General features: G+C 39.1%; 1 protein-coding gene across 5 annotated transcripts in view; it reads right to left on the bottom strand.

The window, feature by feature from the left end:
• The window catches only part of LOC309687349 (chloride channel protein 2-like), a 222,624-nt gene that overhangs the window by 62,991 nt on the left and 138,419 nt on the right, over positions 1 to 21,214 (bottom strand). For all 5 annotated transcript variants that reach the window (XR_014270720.1, XM_082502252.1, XM_082502251.1 and 2 more), the window contains 6 exons: positions 19,213 to 19,291; positions 18,528 to 18,653; positions 16,310 to 16,394; positions 9,793 to 9,894; positions 7,440 to 7,524; positions 5,752 to 5,907 (listed from right to left, as the gene is read on the bottom strand). Coding sequence is in view for 4 of the 5 variants with exons in the window: in XM_082502252.1 (XP_082358378.1) it covers positions 5,752 to 5,907; positions 7,440 to 7,524; positions 9,793 to 9,894; positions 16,310 to 16,394; positions 18,528 to 18,653; positions 19,213 to 19,291 (633 nt within the window). In the remaining variant the exon portion in view is untranslated. The remainder of the gene's footprint in view (positions 1 to 5,751; positions 5,908 to 7,439; positions 7,525 to 9,792; positions 9,895 to 16,309; positions 16,395 to 18,527; positions 18,654 to 19,212; positions 19,292 to 21,214) is intronic.

Here is a 21,214-nt window from a genome sequence, read left to right on the forward strand (position 1 = left end):
ATTGAACTACTGAAATCAACTTCAAATAGAAGTCAGTTAGATAGATGTCTGCTTCATCTTTGATGAAATATCAAATGAACGGTTCTCACCCGGTTGTGAAACTACCTGTCAGTAAACTGTCCAATAACTTTTGAGCCTCTGAAAATAAGAGATTTTGTATAAAAATGGCCAAAATTCCTAAAAGGTTCATGGAAATTTCAACTAAACCTATAAGTCAGCATTTCAATTACATATTGCATAAGGCTACTTCAAAATATATTGTATAGTGTATGTGTAATAAACAAATGCATGTATTTGTATATGACACATATGGTTATTTTGGTCATATTGCAGCAGACATACTAGATAGTCTCTTGTATATCTGTATTTCACTGATAAGTAAATAGTATACTAGTAACAGCTATTACCATCTGGAACCTCTACTGACAATGCTTTGCCAAAATTAAAATCTGATTTTTCTTTTTTTTCCAGAAGGCTTTCATTAAAATTAAGCTCTCTCTGAAGCTAGAGAAGAGTAATAACATACTCTCTACCAGATCCCACATGAAAAAACCCTCTAAATTTTCCTTTCAGTCAAATAAGGGGCTCAAATAAAAGCCTTCCCATCTTGCACCTGCATATCTTGTTAGATGATCAAGTTGCTATTACAACTCATGCTGAGGAGCTGCATAAGAAGCTTTAAATAATTAGGTTTCTTGCTGCCAACACGATTAAGTCCCTGCATGCTGTCATAGCTCTCTTAGAATTAGATTTTTTTTTCCTTTTTACCAAATTATTTTTTAAACTAATACCATGCTAATCATCATCACTTTTAAAACTTGGATTTTCAAGAACCCTTGGATACCCCATTTATGAATTAAAGAACCTCAGTAGTTCTAGAATATTTTGCGCCAATGGCGCACTAAAGAGGAAGCTAAAATTAAAACATAATATATTGCTTTGCTATAAGCTTCATTAGCACTACCTTGTTGCACTTTCAATCTGTCATGGTGTCTCTGGTTCAGACTGTATGCCAGGTTTGTCCCACTTTTCTCAGAAGAGTTGTTGGGTTTCCAAGCACCACTTTGGCCTGTGTCCCCAGTAAGATTAGTCAGCTGCTCCACACATGTGATGCACTTGGGTAGAAGGCTGTTTACATCCTTGGCCTGAAATGAGTAGCTTCCACAATGCTTTTCTTCGTTTTTCTTCAGTTGGCGGGGTTTTTTCTGGTTTTTATTTGTTTGCCAGTTAGTTGTGGTTTGCTCCACACAAAAATGATCAGTTTTCCTTCCTCACAAGTTTTTTCCACTTTCCTTGCCATCAATCACACTTTTAGGTGTCACACTGGGAAATGAACTTTTCTAATGTGCCACATAAGAAACTGTTGTAGAGGGCCGCACCAATAAGCTTTTAAAGAACTGAGTTCAGCTTCTTGTTCAGTCCCAGTTTCTTATGTGCCCCCATGAGAGAACTCATTTCCCACCTTTGTTCTGGGTAACTTGAAACTGAAAGGTGTGTCTGTAACTTACATAGTAATTTGAAAAAGTTACACATTGCAGTTACATATTGTGATAATACCTTATACTCAATACAAAATCCACTGATCCGCCTTAAAGGTGGAACAGACTACATCAGGTCACACCTTCAGTTTTTTTGTCCTTGAGTAAATAATTGCTAGTTTTGTTCTCTTTTTGATCAGGTAATGACAGTAAAGTACAGCCAATCCAAGCTTTGGTCCCAGTTGGTTCCCCCTGATTAAATTAAGTTATATATCTATTCATAAGAGCACAAGACTCACAATTCTTGCACCTTGTGTTGAGACCGATTTTGATTGATGTTTCTTTGACTAAATGATGGAAAACAATGAAATCAGGAGAACAGGAGCAGGCAGACAGAGTGAAGGATAGTCAAGTCAAGGGTATCAGTTATGACGCACTATCCAGGACATTTATACTCTAATTTGTCAGTCATCTGGGAGCCCTCTGTACTTGCATGTGTGTGTCACATTCAGAGGACAGTCTGTCGCCCAGGGGCCTCATGGGACCCTCGGGGGCCCTTCTTCTATTCCCACTCCAATTACAGTCCCGCCAGCTCTCTGTCACTGATGCACACACACCAACAGATAACAAAGGACTCGCACAGGCTGGAGGACACATACCTATATTAATAAACTCATCTCTTCCTGAGAGCTGTTGATGTGCATAATTGCACACCACTAAAAATAGCATTTAACTACAAAGCATGCCAAATGAGTGTGCAAATGTATGTGTGTGTGTGTGTGTGTGTGTGTGTGTGTGTGTGGTGTGTGTGTGTGTGAGTGTGTGAGTGTGAGAGAGAGAGAGAGAGAGAGAGAGAAACTTGAATGTTATCAGCACTGCACCTCACAACAACAGCAATTCAGCCTTTTCTTGAGGAACTTTCTTTAACTTCCTGTCTTGTCTTGTACTGATTTGCATGATTCAAATACACATACAGCAGCTTCACCGGCTGACCAGCTGCTGGAACTGCCTGACACTAAACATTTTATCTGCACCTTGGCTTTCAGAAGTTCAGCTGCTGAATTCGGTCTTCCTGAAGTTTCGACATGAAAAGACGCAACGAGACAAGATGGCTGCCAAGTTGAATAAAAGAACCATTCATTACAGAGCAGGAGAGGGAGAGGGAGCAATCTCTCCTTTGAAAGTCACCAGGCTGAATCCAGGAAAACCAAAGGCTGTAATTAGACAGAGCCATTACAGCCTCACTTTGAATGTTGTGTGTGCGCGTGTTGTATTATGTTCTGGTGTGGATGTATGGACTGTAATTGTGTGTAAAAGGGAGACCAAGTGTGTGCATCCATACAGACAGATGTTAAACTGTCCAATGAGATTTTGCAGGGGTGTGATTTAGTTAGAAAAGTTTGGTGTGTGTATGTGTGCGTGCGTGTTATGCCTATCCTATATGTGACCTACAGGAAATGCTGCATATTTGGTAACCCTATACATGCCCAGCACACCTACACATGAGGTGGACGTCACGCTGAGAGCAATGATGCTGAAAGACTTTTGATAAAGGACAGCAGTAGGACAGAATCACACACACACACACACACACACACACACACACACACACACACACACACACACACACGAATAAGAAAACAAGTTAGTGGCTTTATGCAAGAGACAAGGGAATCAAACTCACTCTATAAACTGATTCAAAGTTGGGATTTGACTGTGCTTTGTTCACCATGACCAGAAAAACAGCTGCGAGAGACATTCGCTATTATGCTGTTGAGAACCAATGATAGTGAGTCAGTTCCTGGCACTGCTGTGACATGGTGCGCATCATCAATCTCTTTGCTTACATAACTTTGACACTGGAGCTTAGGTAAGTGTTGGATTCCTGTTTCACCGAGTGTCTTTAACCAAATTTTGTAGGACAATGCGCTTGGCTGTAATTCTGCTTTCACAACTTTGCCATTTTATGAAGGGCAGTTTGTGTTTTCTTCAGCCTTTTAAAAAAGAAAAAAATATTCCTAATACCAAAAATAAACATTTCTGGGTAACTTTCACAATATCTCAGGTTAACTGAACAATAATTAATATTGTCAATGTTTAATCGACAATGCTGAAAAACTAAAACAGACTGGTGACTTGCCCAGGGGGTGCTCCACTTTTTGCCCTATGATAGCCAAGTTAGCCTCCAGACCTCCCAAGGCAAAAGAATGTAGCCCGTTATCAATATATAAATAAAAAAACATATATTAAAAATACATGATATTTTTATGTTTAGAGAAGTAAACAAACAATTTAAAGTTCATTATTCTAATATGTAACATGAGCTGGATTTAAGATTTTGTGGATAATGGTTATTATAATAATGTTCACACAGCTGTCAAACTGCAAAGTCTATAAATAGACAGCTTCTTATATTGCACTGATATTTTAGGATGTTTAATTGCATATCAGTTTCATTTACACAGAGAAGCAGGAGTTGTTAAATGACACTGAAATGGTCATCGATATAAAATTAGACTTCACTAATGTGAGGCTAATGTCCAGTGTTATTATCTAAAGTTTGTTAATGCTTTGTTAATTATCTACCTCCACCTGAGCCAGGTACCAGGTAAAGTCACATGACTCCTCACTACTTCCCTGATGTTCAGGGTGTTTTTTGTTTCTGTTGTTTAGGAAGGCAACTTTGTTTCTTTTTTAATATTGTGTGTTATGTGGTATTTTGACTCCCCAGTGGATTGCACAGCTGTGTAGCTTTGCTGTAAATAGACTCATGTCATGTACAGTAACAGCTATCCAGATTTAAAAAGCTACATTTAAAAAAAGTCCCCCCAAATCCCCCCTCGCAGGCACCCTCTCATATACTCCCCTACACATTACTCAACTCCACTCTACTTGGCACCCACTCCTACTTCTGTGTGAAGTCTGCTTGCTGTATGAAGCCCACAACACACTCAGTGTTTTTGTATTGGAAAAGGACATTTCATTTCAGCTGAGCAGTGCAGCCCAATAAGTAAAGGTTACATAAAAAGCCAGACAAGCGGCCCTGTGTTCTTAAACAGGCAGGATGGTGGAGCACAGAACGACCAAACTCATTTCTGTTTTTTCTTGTTACTGAGCACTAGAAAAAAAACAGGAGAATGGGCGGTAAAGGAGATAAATGAATACATACTAACAGTTCAGCTTCTTGAGTCCATAGAGGCCAGGACTGCAGAGCCTTCATTCCACCACGCTCGGCCCTCACTCAAACTTAGGAGTTGAGCCAAGTCCAAGAACTGGTACTTTGTCTACATATGTCATCTCAGTAAAACCTTTTTTTTTTTTTAAATATACATTTTTCTAGAGATGGATGTTGCATTTTTTCCACACCTCTCTGCTGCAACATGAGTCACTTAAAATTGAATCTATGGGACAATCCAGAACAGTGGATGTGCTAGAACAACGGCAAACCCAGACATCGGTTCCATCCTGACTCAAAGAGCTGGACCAGGGATCGTCAAAATGGTCTGAGCTGTAGGTTCAGTTAAATATCATTCTGTGTTTTCTACATGTATCAACAGAAGGGCACCAGTTGCAAGTGGAATAATTAACAAATCATGGAGGATGCCAATAAGGCCCATTTCCTGAACTCACCAGGAAAGTGTTTACTGAAGCTGAGGGTCAATTTCTTACATCTATAGCATGAGAAGTTCTATTTATAGCCACAGTTTAGCTTTACTTTTTGGAATCTCTCCATCTTTATGTCTTCTACATAAAGTCAGAAGACATAATGATGTGACTTTATTCTTGTAGCCGACTGCTGAATCCTCTTCAATCAGTCCTTTCGCTCACTGATACAGCATCAAAGTGACACAAAACTTTTAATGGCCTCCTGGGAAAACAACTATAACACACTGAGGGGGAAGACAGACAACATTTTTTTAATTTAACATGGTCCCCCTTTGCTCTTCACCAGTGAGAAGAAGAGATGTGATCTGTTCTATTTGGCCTATTAGCTCAGCTCTAGTGTTAAATAAAAAGGTGAACACTCCTTGGATTTATAATGCAGTACATCCTGTCATGCACCGTGTATGGGATTTACTGACTGTGTCAGCATACATGCTTCAATTCAGAGAGAAACTAAATAGTCCAGCAAAGGAAGGGAAGCAACCAGAAAGAGCCAACAGAGTCTAACAACTGTGATAAATTTAGTTTTCACATTAAAAAATTGCAAACAATGAAAACATTTTGCATTAAAAACTCCAGAGTCTTTTTTATAATTTTTTGCTCTTCCTACCTTCATTACGATGAAGAGGACCAGCGTGACAAAGACGTTGACTTGCGGGTGCCTCCAGGCTTGTGCATTTCCAATGTAGTCGAACTCCTCGGCGATGCCCTGTTTGGCCCAGGTTCGGTTGTCCAGTAGTGTCACCAAAGCCTCTTTCTGAGTCAGCTGCAAACCAATCAACATGCTTCATTCAGATTAAAATTCATTTAAAAACTTAAAAGGGGGAAAAAAAGAAAAACAGGCCAAGTTGGAGGATGGTCACAGACACTCACAGATACAATGCACATAAACAATCACTAGGTCAGTAAAAAACCCATGATTTCTCTGAGTTGCACTATCACTTTTTTTTTGTTCTTTGCATTTTGCATAAATCTAAATAAATTGAATAATTCATTATCTAAAAAAAGAGTGTGGAACAACAAAAGTGATAATGAAAGAAAACTTTGGTCACATGCGCCTAGAATTTTGTGCTAAAATCAAAATCATTACCCATTTCTCATCTTAATACCTCTTTTTAAGTGGTATTAAAAAGAAACAGCTGGAGGAAAGTTGTGCAATTAATGAGGTTACTTGGCAACATGTCAGGTAAAAAAAAAGGTCAGCAACATGACTGGGTATAAAAAGAGCATCTCAGACAGGCAGCGTTTCTCTGAAGTGAAGATGGGCAGAGGTTCAGCAGTCAGCAAAAGGATGCTGATGCATCCTTGGGTGAGATAGTGAAGTGTGAAGGTGCTTAGCTATAGATAATAGCACCTTATGAATATGTGGGTCTCTGGGCGAATAAGACTTGCACTTAAAAGTGAAAAAGTCCATTTATAGTTTCATAAAGTATTGATCAGTGGTACATAAAATCAAAAGATTTAGAGAATCTGGAGAACTCTCCATTTTGCAAAGTATTCCAACTTTTTCAGTATTGCAGGCATTGAGTATAAGAGCACAAAGTGAGCTGCAGCTTTTTAAAACTGACGGTGCACACTGGTGGGGATAACGCTGCCCACATCCACAAAGCTCACCAATGAAGAGGTTGTGAGTAAGACTAAGATACACAATTTTGAGTGTGCACTCCAAAGAGGAGTGGGCCAGTGTGGGCAGATTTAGAGCCATACAGGCCTGACTCACGGTCTCATTAGCGGCCAAGACCAAGCGACAGCGCATGTGTGTGTACTGTCGGTGTGTGTGCAACATCCTCTGATGCAGAGGCTATTCCCTTTCTAATACTGATAATTAAGACAGATGAAGTGAGTGATATTGGAGAGAAGCCACAAGCACACACTTGCGAGTCATCGCAGGAGCAAAAAGACAGTATGCTCATCCAATCCTCCAGGGTACACAGGTGACACACAAACACATCTGAACCTGCGCTGCACACATTAAAAAACAACTACACCCTGACATGAATGGTAATAAAGTTGTTATTTATTGATCTAAGTTGGCTCACAAACACAGTGAGACATGAAAATCATGGTTAGATGGATACATCTGAATGCACTCAGGGCCTGCACAGTGACACTTACTGCACATAAATTACGACACAAAAAATGCAGTGGACACATAACATAAATTTTAAATATAATACAATATCATACCATAATGGTCCATAATGCCCCAGGCTTTCTTTTACATCCACTGTAATAGTTGCAGGGTGTTGAGTATATGTAATAAAAATAATATATGTTGAATGAAATTGGGGAACGTACTTTTCCAGCCATAAACTGTCCAAAGCCAGGAGGAAATGTGAGGGTAGAAAGGACTAAAGTGACCAGTGCTGGATACAGCAGACGTCTAAAAGTGGAAGAAAGACAAGGAGAGAAACAGTAAAAGAGATTTAAAAAGCAGGCACAATCGATGTGTGACACTTAAATAGGCTTGGTGATAAAGCTGTGCTTTCTTTGATTACATAAAGTCTGCACATTTGTGAGTACATGACGACGTTCCTGTTAGCACCGCTTCAGACAACTCAATTAACGCTATTTATCCCAATATTTGTACAAATGTCCAACAATGTTTAACCTTTCGTTTTACAGGATCCTGTCGGGGGAGCAGATTTTATTGCGGCTACTGAGCAGGTCTGTGCTCAGCTTTCAGTGTCATGTGAAAGAGAAAATCTTCTAGGTCTTTTGTAGGATTTTGTTACCCCTTTTAATCAAATCGTGTATCATCTTCGATACATGAGTTTTTGAGACTTTTATATAGTGAGATTTTTTTTAACCTGATTTTTGTTTCTAAGAAAAATAGGAGCCACATATGAGGACATTCGTTTAATATTTTGTTAGAACAGTAGCAGTATAATGTCCTCGTAAGTGGATATCAGGCCCTTGTAGTGGAAAATTGAGTATTTTGGTCTAAATAACCCAAAATGTGATGTCCACAAATGTGGACACCAGGTCCTAGGAGGTTAATGGCACAATTTATTAAAATTTAAAATTGTAAAAATTTGGTTTAAATTAAAACGAATATGTGCAAATTAATATTTAATTTCTTTTAAAAAGATTTAAGGTTCAATAAATGCTCCATTTTCTAAAAAAATGAATTTTCTGGCAATGATTTCATGGTTGAGATATTACAGGGTTAAAAAAGAAAAAATCAAGTTACAAATCAAATAAGCTGCTCTCATTTGTCCATAACAAATTTCCCACGTGTGGGACTAATAAAGGTTATCTTATAATGTTCCTTGACACTGATCAAGAACAGGTCACGTACATCATAATGCTCCCAAATAAAAAAAAAAAAAAAAAAAAAAAAAAAAAGAGCATTTCTGCTATTTTGTCTGACATCTGATGCTACATAAACTTATTTTAATATTACAAACCCTAAAAATTCCTGATCTGAATTTGGCTTTTACAAGTAAAAGGACTGATTCTTATATAGCGCTTTCGACTCTCCAGGAGTACTCAAAGTGCTCTGTACAAGATGCCACATTCACCGTCTTCTACGCTGTTAAGTGCTTTCTAGCTACCATTCACACTCCGCTGGATGCAATGTTACACGATGTGCTTATTTTATTTTTTTTATTTTATTAATTCAGTAGTGGACAGGTACTATTAACAAAAAAATCTAATTATAATCAGTACCTAATACCCATTTATAAACTTCTGACTGTTTTTTTTTAGGGTGAGATAATCACATAGCAGCAATTCAACACATTTCAGTATGTAGGCATGCTCAAGACGACCTGCTGAAGTTTAAACTGAGCACCAGAATGGGGAAGAAAGGTGATTTAAGTGACTTTGAATGGCATGGATGTTGGTGCCAAATGACCTGAGCAACTCATTTAAAGTAGTGAGATTTGCCCACTAAATGATCTCTAGAGTTTATATTATCCACCAAGCAGCAGTTCTCTCTGTGAATCTGGTTTGTTGATGAACTCTGAGTTCATAGGAAGTCACCTGTCAACTGTTTACAACCAAGGTTTGCAGAGAAACAAGGATGTACAACATGCTGGATTTTAAAGCAGATGGCCTAGCGCGAGCAGAAGACCACACCAGGTAGCATTCTGGTCAGCTAAGAACAGGAAACCGAGGCTACAGTTCACACAGGCTCTCCAAAATTGAACTACAGAAGAATGGAAAAACACTGCCTGGTATGATGACTCTCGATTTCTGCTAAGCAGCTTTAGTAAGTTTGTGGTGGAACGGGAGATTGTTATTGTCGTTTTGAGCACATTCATTTATTCTCATTCCCAGAGGGTCATGAAATTGCAACTTTCATTAAAGTTGCAATTTCAAATAAACCACCCACACATTACTACAAAGCAATTACAGTATTAACCAATTATCAAACACTATTTCTGCATTACTTTGGCCAATTCTAAAAACTATTAACTAAAATTTAATCAACTTACATTTTCCCCATTTTCAAATGATGGTTATTGTACAATGTTATCCTGACAGTTGACACAAGTTTAAAGTAACAATGCACCATGCTTTCTGCTTTACATAGAAAAAAAAAAACGATCAGATGTTACTATATCACTTGAGAAAATGCAGTGAATATTCTTTCTGGTATGTACTTTGTATGCACCCATTGCTTTATTAAGGTGATTATACTTACTTCTTCATTAGAAATTTGTTGATGACCTTCTGTTTCCTCATGAACTGGACAATGAGTCGGTTCAGGTAGACAAACAAAGCCCCACCGAAACCACTGGCAATACTGCAGACAGAGAAAACGAGTAGGACTATTTTTTTCCCTTTCCCCACCCGGTATAATGCATCAAATCAAAACAGAATGGAATAAATTTGTTTAAGTGTAAACAAAGTAAAACATCAACGCATCGAGTGCAACATTTTTCTCACTTGATCCACCTCCATAGGGTGTCCCCAGTGCATTTGGCAACAATAAAAACAATGAAAATGTAATGAGTTTCTAATCGACTGGAGATGGTTGCTGGTAATAAGTGCAAATGTAATTCTGTAAAGTTGTGGGGAACAGGAAAACAAAGAAATATGGGAATGGAGGAAAAAAGAGAAAGTACACAAAACATGTGGGAGGCATATACTGTAGACGGAGAGAAATAAAGACGAGCATGGAAAAAAATGAACAGGGAGTCAGAGGCATGAGACAGTAGGAATAAAAGAGCGAGAACACTGTCAGATGGGGATTTGTGGGGGAGTCTCAGACAAAGCGGAAAAAGAGGTTTATATAAGCGCGCATTTAGAAGCTTGGTGGGAGTCCTCTTTATGGGAGTGAGAGCCAAAGAAAGCAGAGAAAAGGTGGCGAGAAAGAATAGACTCAGACAGCTACGCAGACAACCTAATGCTTATAAATTTATCCTCTTGCATTATTAATTCCATCAAATACCTTTGAATAAGTAATGAACAGGATGATGAGGGAGTCTTTGCCTCTTTGGCACAGCTGAGGAAAACGCAGCACATCTACCTTTTCATGCGCTTTGTATGGTACACGTTAAAAAAAAAAAAAAAAAAAAAAAAAAAACAAACTGTGTCCTCTGTGTGTGTGTTTGGGTGGGGGTTAAGTGTTGGAATCTGGGCTTGTGCTCATGATTCAGAGGTGTGGACTCGAGTCACATGACTTGGACTCGAGTCAGACTCGAGTCATTAATTTTATGACTTTAGACTTGACTTGAAAAAATGTTCTAAGACTTGTGACTTGACTTGGACTTTTACACCAATGACTTGGGACTTGAATTGGACTTGAACCGGTTTACTTGAAAAGACTTGATATTTTACCCCAAATACAAAATTTAACATGCATATAGAGATTGAAAATGTGACGTCATTCACGGGTAGAACCGCAAAGGATTCTGGGAACTCGTGGCAAGCGGTACTAGCGCACGCAGGCTTTCAATTAAAATCAGTTATACAGCGATAAAAAGAAACACAAAAAATGGCAAGAAGCTGTTGTATTATTAACTGCAATAGCCGGTCGCATGACAGCCACGGGAAGCCGACGGGTAAAGAGATCGGTTGTTATCGGATTACCTCGTTGAAGAGAAATTGTTCGAGCCATGTTTCCGAAGTAACAAAGATGCGACGGATGGCCTGGATTGCAGCCATTCAAAGGTCAAATATAACGTCCCAGAACACTCCAGCTCACAGGTTAGTCTGCTCCAAGCATTTACACAAAGGTCAGTGTTTTTTAGTAGTTAATACGTCACTTTCATAACATAACTGGTGATATAGGTTACAAGCAAGTCTGGCGCTGAACAGAAATTGTCGCGCTATGCTCCTTTGTTTATTGTGCATAAATAGTGAATTGTCCTGACACAATATTGTGTTTCGCTTCTGTTATTATGGTACACTGACAAAAACATATACTTTTATTCACAGGATAAAACAGTTGTTTTGTATCACTAATTGCCCAGTACGATTACAGCATACAATATTGTTGTCACTGCTACATTTCTGTGATGCTACCAGAAATTATTTCCACTACTAATTAATTACCGTTGAGCTCAAAGGTTATATTAATAAACGGTTAAGGAATGTGTATTTATGACGACGATTTGTGAGACTGGTAAACTTATGATATGTACGATGGTCTTTCGTTCTACACGGTGCATTTCAAGGTCCTGCACCCATCCGTCGGTAAACTGTACCTGGGCTTGTTGCAGTGACCTGAAGTTACTAAACTTCATGAGTGTATGCACTCACTCCAAGAACCGTATGATTATAAATATGCATATAAATATGCTACGATGAGATAGCTGACTTCATCTAACTAGCAAATGTTGTCCAGGCTACGTTGGTGATGCAGTTTTTTTTAATGTGTATGATATTTTTGTCATGCGATTTTAAAGCCGGTCCTACAACCGCATCCAAGAATAACATGCAGCTTATCTCAGAACTGTCGGTGAAAACTATTCTTGGAGCTAGGTTTAATTGAGCTGCATTTTAAAGAGGTGCAATTTCACAATTTGTGTATATTTTCTAAGTTCACTATTTTGTCATGTGTTGAGAAAAACACAGATTTTAAAATTACATGGTCTAATATTTACATTTAGCATAACTGCAACATTATTTTTTCGTTGTTTTTTTTTTTAAAGACTCGAAAGGACTTGAAATTCAAAGTTTCAGACTTGTGACTTGACTCGGACTTTTACACCAGTGACTTGAGACTCGACTCTGACTTGCCTGACATTACTTGAGACTTGACTTGAGACTTGAGGATAAAGACTTGAGACTTACTTGAGACTTGCAAAACAATGACTTGGTCCCACCTCTGTCATGATTAAAACAAGGGTGAGTGTACCGTTTGAGGACAAGAAGGTGTTAAAGCTATGATCAGGCGATGGTGTACAGACGTATGTATGACTCAATAAATTAACGTAGCATTAAGTGAATTAAAAATAATAATAAAAAAAAAATACAGGGCCTTCATTTATGAAAGGTTTTTCTGTATTTATATACATTTGCAGAGATTCATTCAGACCCATTCATTCAATGCATTTTCATTCTACATTCCTTCCATATTCAATTCTTTTACTTAATTTTTCAGTTATTATTGTAGACAACTTTACTTCATCATGCAAATGAGTCAGCTGTCACACAGGGGAAACGCTGCGCTCATTGGTTGACTGATCCTTACAAGTAAAATAAGTTAAGATACAATATACAGGGTGGGCCATTTATATGGATACACCGTAATAACATGGGAATGGTTGGTGATATTAAAGTCCTCTTTGTGGCACATTAGTATATGTGAGGGGGCAAACTCCTCAAGATGGGTGGTGACCATGGTGGCCATTTAGAAGTCGGCCATCTTGGATGCAACTTTTGTTTTTTCAATAGGAAGAGAGCCATGTGACACATCAAACTTATTGGTAACGTCACAAGAAAAACAATGGTGTGCTTGGTTTCAATGTAACTTTATTCTTTCATGAGTTATTTACAAGTTTCTCTTTGTTCACAGCCAATGACTTGTCGAAGAGGTTAACACGTGAGGAGCGGATCGAAATTGTGTTGATATCTGGTGAACGCAGTAACCGGGTCATTGCAGCAGATTTCAATGCAAGACACCCTACAAGACCACCCATCTCCCATGCTACAGTTAGCAAACTGCTTGCTAAGTTTCGTGAAACTGGTTCAGTGTTGGATTTGCCAAAATGTGGACGCAAGAAAACTGTCACTAATGAAGAAACATCAGTGGCTGTCCTAGCTTCATTCAGCAAGAGCCCACAGCGTAGCACTCGCCGCATGTCACTGCAGAGTGGCATTAGTCGAACATCCCTTCGGCAGATATTAGCTACTCACAAATGGCACCCTTACAAACTCCAGCTACTGCAGCATCTCAACGAGGATGACCCAGATCGGCGCACAGAATTTGCAGAATGGGTAAAACAAAAATTGGAACAGGACCCTCAGTTCACGCAGAAGAGTTTGTTCAGTGATGAGGCAAACTTTTATGTGAATGGTGAAGTTAACAAACAAAACCACCAGTATTGGTCTGACACTAACCTACATTGGATGGATCACTCCAAGACTGTTGGAACAACAAAAGTGATGGTTTGGTGTGGTACATGGGGGTTAAGGGGGTAAAGCTGGCACGTTCCCTGAGTTTTTCCAGCAAGATGGTGCACCACCACATTATGGGTGCCAGGTCCGAGCATTCCTAGATGAACAGTTTCCTGAAAAGTGGATTGGTCATCGTGGGCCAGTTGAATGGCCCCCAAGCTCTCCCGATCTGACCCCCTTAGACTTTTATCTTTGGGGTCATCTGAAGGAAATTGTCTATGGTGTGAAGATACGAGATGTGCAGCACCTGAAACTACGGATACTGGATGCCTGTGCTGGCATTTCTCCTGCGGTGTTGCTATCAGTGTGTGAAGAGTGGGAGAAGAGGGTTGCATTGACAATCCAACACAATGGGCAGCACATTGAACACATTTTATAAGTGGTCAGAAACTTGTAAATAACTCATGAAAGAAGAAAGTTACGTTGAAACCAAGCACACCATTGTGTTTCTTGTGACATTACCAATAAGTTTGATGTGTCACATGGCCCTCTTCCTATTGAAAAAGTTGTATCCAAGATGGCCGACTTTTAAATGGCCACCATGGTCACCACCCATCTTGAGGAGTTTGCCCCCTCACATATACTAATGTGCCACAAACAGGACTTTAATATCACCAACCATTCCCATGTTATTACGGTGTATCCATATAAATGGCCCACCCTGTACTTTAAAATGAAGGCCCACATTCAAGTAATGTTAGAGAAGGTGAAAATAATGGAGCCTGTCAGTATTACTTAGTTTCATAATAATGGTTAATGATTTCTACTGATATGCATCTCTGATTTTCTTTTAATTTTTTTCTGTTAATTTCAACTGTATTTTTATTTATTGAGTTATTCACTTCTCCTAATTTTGGATTTTTTAGTCTGCAACACCAGAAAAGAAATTGCAACAATTTGCTTTATAAATAATTTGCCTAATTGGCTGTTTGTCAACAAATCCATTAATTGTTTCTGTGGTTAGGCTTTTGTGCCGATTACAAGAAAATTTCTGAAATGTAAATAACATATCACTCATTTTTTAAAATATGATCTCACATTTTCATTGTACAGTTTTGGGAAAATGAATCCATTTTTCGACAATTTTTTTATTTTCTGATTTTCTGTTGCTCATTGGAGGAAGTCGTCAGCAGAATAGTTTATAATAAAAGTAATCACCCTCCTGTCGGCCTACAAAAAGTCCAGGTACACACATTATGGACACATATACATGTGCAGCCTTCACATGTTGAGGTGACCCTCTCCCTCCTAAAACAGTAAACTGTAAACAGTAAGTAGAGTAGTGTGTGACTCTTCAAAGACATGCCCTTGGCAGCATGTAGCACACACCAAACTCTTCCTGGCCTAGTTGACTGAGACACTGACCGACTTTCCCTGCTTGACAGCTACTGGCAGGGGAAGATGGAAACTACAACGATGTACCGGCACGCACGCGCGCGCACACACACACACACACACACACACACACACACACACACACACACACACACACACACACACACAAACAAATCTGCCAGTGTGCACATACAGACTCACAAAGTGTAAAACTAGAACTAAGCACTCTGCTGCCTTCTCTGGAGACAGTGTACTGTATGTGCAAGCCACTGATGCAGTGGTGGGTGTTAAAGCCTCCGGACAAAAAAAAAAAAAACCCAACTAAATATGAAAGAAAAAAAACCCCCCAAAGGATGAAGAACAAGATGACGACCCCCGCCCCCCCCAAAAAAAAGAAAGAAAGAGAGGGATTGTCTTCTCAAGATAAGTTACACAAGTTACACACAGGCACACGCTTTCATCTGAAAAAGAAGGACAGAGTATGGAGCAAGAGCACCCCCTCCAAACTCTCAACCAGCTTCCTTCTAGGAGCCCGTGGTCTCTTTCACAGGCACAGAAGAGCCCTCAGGCTAGGACAGGATAAAATAAGACGTCCCTCAGTGCGCTGGCAACTGTTGCAAGCTGAATAATCCATGTTAGGTGACTCACACAGTCCACCCCGAGGTAACACCTTCACAAGCTACAGTAAGTGGATCTCCTGAATAATGTCTGAATTTATGAGGCAATCATAATAAATGGGAATACCTGTCAGCGCAACCAGGTGGACAAAACTGACTCAGAGTGGATGAATTTATTTGAATTTTTTTGTGAAACAAGCTAGTTTCCATTTTCTTACTAATATTGGTTGACAATCAGCTTTTTATTCATTTAGGCTTGGTCTTATTTACAGTACGGACCTGCTGGGTAATGTCTAATTGATGAGTTGTTGTTTTTTTTAAACTCTCTGTCTCTCTTCCACAGCATGTCTTTATCCTGTCTTCTTTCTCTCACCCAACCGGTCACATCAGATGGCCCCGCTCCTCCCTGAGCCTGGTTCTGCCGGAGGTTTCTTCCTGTTAAAAGGGAGTTTTTTCTTCCCACTGTCGCCAAAGTGCTTGCTCATAGGGGGTCATATGATTGTTGGGTTTTTCTCTGTATCTATTATTGTACAATCTACTGTGCAATATAAAGCGCCTTTAGGCAACTGCTGTTGTGATTTGGTGCTATATAAATAAAATTGAATTGAATTGAAACCAACTTCAGCATCTTAACCAACTTACCCAATGACAGCGAAGGCAGGAAGCTCCTGGAGGTCAAAGGGAAAGTCTAATCGGAAGCGGGTTTTAAACAGAGCTGTGATGGTCTCTGGAGAAAGAGAGAGAGGACAAGCCACTGTATCACTGAACAGACCTCAAAGTCATTAAGCGAGGTTAAAAACAGGTCTTCTAAACACATATAGGGCAATAAATAAAATATATTAAAGCTACTGATGCACCACTGACTGATCTGACTGATGGAAGGAGTAAAAAGGAAAACTTCAGCTTACTGTGGAGGTGATGACCAAAAAATGGTAAATGGCCTGTATTTGTATAGCGCCTTACTAGTCCTAAAGGACCCCAAAGCGCTTTACACATCCAGTCACACCCATTCACACACACATTCACATACTGGTGATGGCAAGCTACATTGTAGCCACAGCCACCCTGGGGTGCACTGACAGAGGCGAGGCTGCCAGACACTGGCGCCACCGGGCCCTCTGACCACCACCAGTAGGCAACGGGTGGTGTCTTGCCCAAGGACACAACGACCGAGACTGTCCAAGCCAGGGCTCGAACCGGCAACCTTTCGATTACAAGGCCAAATACCAACTCTTGAACCACGATCGCCCCAAAACTCCAAACCTCACAAAACCTGACCACATTAAACAACTGGTGGGAGAAAAGGCTGTGAAAAACTAAACCACTAACAGGATCCTGGAAATCCCAAAGAAGTTTGGACGCCTGCCACTGAGAACTTCTCAGTTTACTGTTTTGGTAGGATGAAAATTCTATTTTTAGCACCTCCAGTGTTGCAGCAAGTCTTTGTCCTTTACTCAGAATATTATTTAGACTTGCACACATGTAACTAGTAAAATAATGACAGAGCTTCATTTATACACAGATTAAAAACCCCATTGCCCCCAGGCTCAAGAGGTATGTAACACTCCAAGAGCCAAACCTGCAAATATCAACATCCACAGAAACCTTAGTATCTCAGCTAAATCCTCATATAAACCATTTCTACAACCACCAAACGCAGCGAAAACAAGCAATGATTAAAAGAACAGTTACTTAAATGCGCAAAAGTCCGCTAAACACACACAACCGAGCCAAGAAATCTCCAGACTTCAGGTAGCCATGAAAACAATGGCTAGTTTGCTTGCAGGGCTCTCTCACGCATTCCAAAACACCAAGTTTCACCATGCTCCAACCAAAATTCACTAGACAAGCTGCAAAAGAAGACCACAAAAATGTCACTGTGATTCTATTGGCTCAACCGATTAAAAAGAGGTGTCAATCATGCAAATTGGCCAATAGAGGCCTAGGCTACAGCCCCTCAGAGTTTAAATCGCAAGAGGCCATTTAAACTCACCAGGGTGCAAGACAGAAAGGGCTCGCTGACTGGGAATGTGTGGTTAATTCTTCAAAAATATTCAAAAGACAAGCATTTCTAAGCATGGTAATGAAGTTAAATCATTATTGCTGTTTAAAAAAAACAGCAGAAATTCTACTCGTATATGGTGTCCAAGGTGCGCCAAAACTGGACATCCTTTATAACACCTGGACATTTATTTATTAAAAGTCCTGCAATTTTTCACAGTTTCACTTTGGAAGCATAAATCTTTGTTTATAAATTGATTTCTGCTTTTCTGGATTACAGTGTCAATTAAAGCATATTTTAAAAAGGGTTATATGCTAGAAATTATTTGCTATTATATTGTATGTTATATGCTAAAAAATTATATCACAAAAGACTGCATGAAATTGAAAAATTTGGACCATTCAATCCCAAATTCATAGCAGACTGACTCCATCTTATTGCTGCTTTTTCACTGTCTTAATTCACAAAAGTTGCTGTGAAGACATGACGTGATGGCTCAGCGCTTGCAGACCTGGTCCCCGTCTCCAAACCACTAAAACATTGGACCTTAAAGTGGACTCACCTCTGATCATTTCCAGCCTTATATTTGAATTCTAACTGCATGACTCACAGCTCGTTCCTTATCGATCTTAAACTGAGCCTTGGTGAAGCCCCTCAGTTTATCCACTGTTTGAACCAACTTTAAGGCCACTCTTGCTTTGATACGACTTTTATCTGATTTTTTTGCCCCTCAAAAACAAAAGACACTGAACATGCCACTAGCTACTACAAAAATGGATTTGATTGTGCTGGACTAAGTGTTCCTAATAAAGTGCTTATACTGTCTTATACTAAGTACAATGAACACATCAGTCTTACCTTCATCTCTGTTCCAAACAGCTAATACCCTGAAGATGAAGGCACTGAAAGTGGCAGCAAAGAAGCCCCTCCAATAGTTCCTCACAGCAAAGAATGTGGAAGTTACTTCAATACTGAACAGCACACCTTAAACACACAAACACCACAAGGCATGAGCACTGACATTTAAAAAATGCACAAACAAGTGAAATGGACTTCTCTTGACATGCAGTTCTTCATGTAACACTCAAGTAACAACAACATTTCCTTGCATTACACACAGATGAATTTGTTCGCCAGCGTCTGTATTCAGACATGATCTCCATTTTTGGAAATGTCATTTACCTCAGTTAGCTCAGGCTTAGCAAGATGAATTCATGGTGGGGTGGAAGCACAGGCTGAAGAAAAACCAGCTAGAAGCTAAATAAATTATGTCACTGATACAAAGGCGTGTAGTGTGCTCCAAGGCTGTACCAGGGCTCTAAATTTAACATGAGATGATACGAGGGTGTACAGAAAGAGAATACCTCCGCAAAAGAACATCTCCCATGAAACAGCACTGATTGCTCCATCCATTTCAGCAACATGCAGCCCATTATATGTTAAGTGGGTTACACATTGTAAAAGTTATACAGTGCTTACACATTTAGCTCATTACAGAGTGCCACAGGCTTCAGGTACTACATCACGTTTGCTTTAGACTCACCTCCTATGGGGGCAGCGAAACAGCAACCAACTCCCACGGCACAGGCTGCTGCCAGCATCTCTATGTTCCTCGACTCATTCTGAAACCACACAGTGGTTAGATTTCAGTCACCAGCAGTCATTCAACAGCAACCACAACAACAACAACAAAAGCGAAAAGGAAAGAAGTGAGTCAATTCATTACATTTTTTCTATGACACACTTTTAATAAGACACCTAAGCAAAAAAAAAAGCATCCACATTTTTGTCATGTCACAGCATTATTCCAAAATGGTTTCACCTACACCCTCCATATACATGCTCCATAATGATGAAGTGAAAAAGGTTTGCTTAAATTAATTTTTTTATCAACTAAAAAAAAAACAAAAAAAACCCCTCCTCCTCCTACTCATAACAACAACAACAACAACAATAATAATAATCAACAATTAACAAGCAAAGTAAAATATTCCTAAATCAAAGCAAAATTGAATTTCAAATGAGTACAAAACAAATTGGATGTCTTAAAAACAAAAAAAGTCAAAAAATATTTTAAAACAATACCATGGATATATGAAAATCATTTTTTATATTTTAAATTAAACAGTAATAATATTAATGAAGGATCATATAATGAGCTTTGTCGTAAGACAGAAAGACAGTGGGAAAGGGACAATCATGCTGCATGAGCGCGGGATGGACTGTGGTGCATTATGGGAATGGAGGTTTTTTTCCTTTCTTTTTGACACTTCTGGTCTTATTTACCTTCATTCCTATGAGACCGATGTCCTTCAAGCAGCATGGCAGTGGTAAAGGAAAGTTACTGCGTGTTTTACTTTCACAACAGAATATTTTATGTGGAAAAGTTGGTGTGGACGAGAAGGTGCGTGTAAGGCTTAATATTTAGTAAAACAAAGGAAACTTCAGAGAATTTTCCTCTGTGAATGACAAGTAGGGATGCATGGATTATGAATTGTGAATTATTCTGAGCAGATTCCAGGATTGCACATGCAACTTTCTCTGATGCAGATTTTTGTTGTCTTTATTTTGTTTGTCTCATTTCTCCTGTTATCCCACCAAAACATACACAAAAAAAAACCCACTGAAAAAAAAACGTTTTTCAGTCTATCAAACATTTTTTGAACATTTAGAAGAAACCATGCATGCATGAGGCTTAGTTACTCCAAGTTCAGAAAGTTACTGCTTATCTCCGTTGTCACAGATTTTATTTTAAACTGATAAAATTCAGTTTACCTGTAGATTCAAACAAATTCAATCTACTTTCAAAGACATAAAAAGGATAAAGTAGAAATTAGTTTTTTAGATGTTTTGGCTTCATTCATCCTTCCTGCAACTCAAAGGCATGATGCCAATACCGCCATGCTTCACTATAACAGCTGCGGTGATGCGCTACACATTATGCCTGGACTTCTCCCCAAACAGTTCCACTATTGTCTCATCAGAACAGATGATCTCCTCCCTAATGGACTCGCTTAAAGTACTCTGAGTGAACTATCCTTTGCCCTACTGTATACTGAGAGAGGTCTATGGAGCAGCTCTACCATGACTGATGATACAAGATGGTCCTCTGTTTTGCAAGTTCTCCATCTTTTGGAGGACTTCTAAAAATCTGCTGGAGTTACCTTTGTGTTCTTGGACACTTCCCAATCCACAGTGTTCTGTTTGGCCATTACAGACCAAGTGGCCTCCAATCGACTTCTAGACAAATCTGAAGTAAAACTAAAGTTCCACTAAAGTACTTAAAGAAGAACAGACTTGCTGTTTTTATTTCTAATAAATCATAAATAATAAATGCAGATAAAGTAAATTCTCAGTTCATTTTCACTAGACTCAAATATTGTTGGGTATGAATAGTACACACAGTGGCTTTGATAAAGCTTTACAAATGCTAATAAAAGAGAGTGTGTTTTTGCTCTTCTCTTTCTCCTTTCTTTTAGTCTTTAACTGTATTTGAACAGTGGGTTATGCATGTATGTATGGGCTTACATAAGAAATAAAAAAAA

The sequence above is a fragment of the Aulonocara stuartgranti genome, assembly GCF_965226115.1.
Source record: "Aulonocara stuartgranti genome assembly, chromosome: 14".
NCBI lineage: Eukaryota > Metazoa > Chordata > Actinopteri > Cichliformes > Cichlidae > Aulonocara > Aulonocara stuartgranti.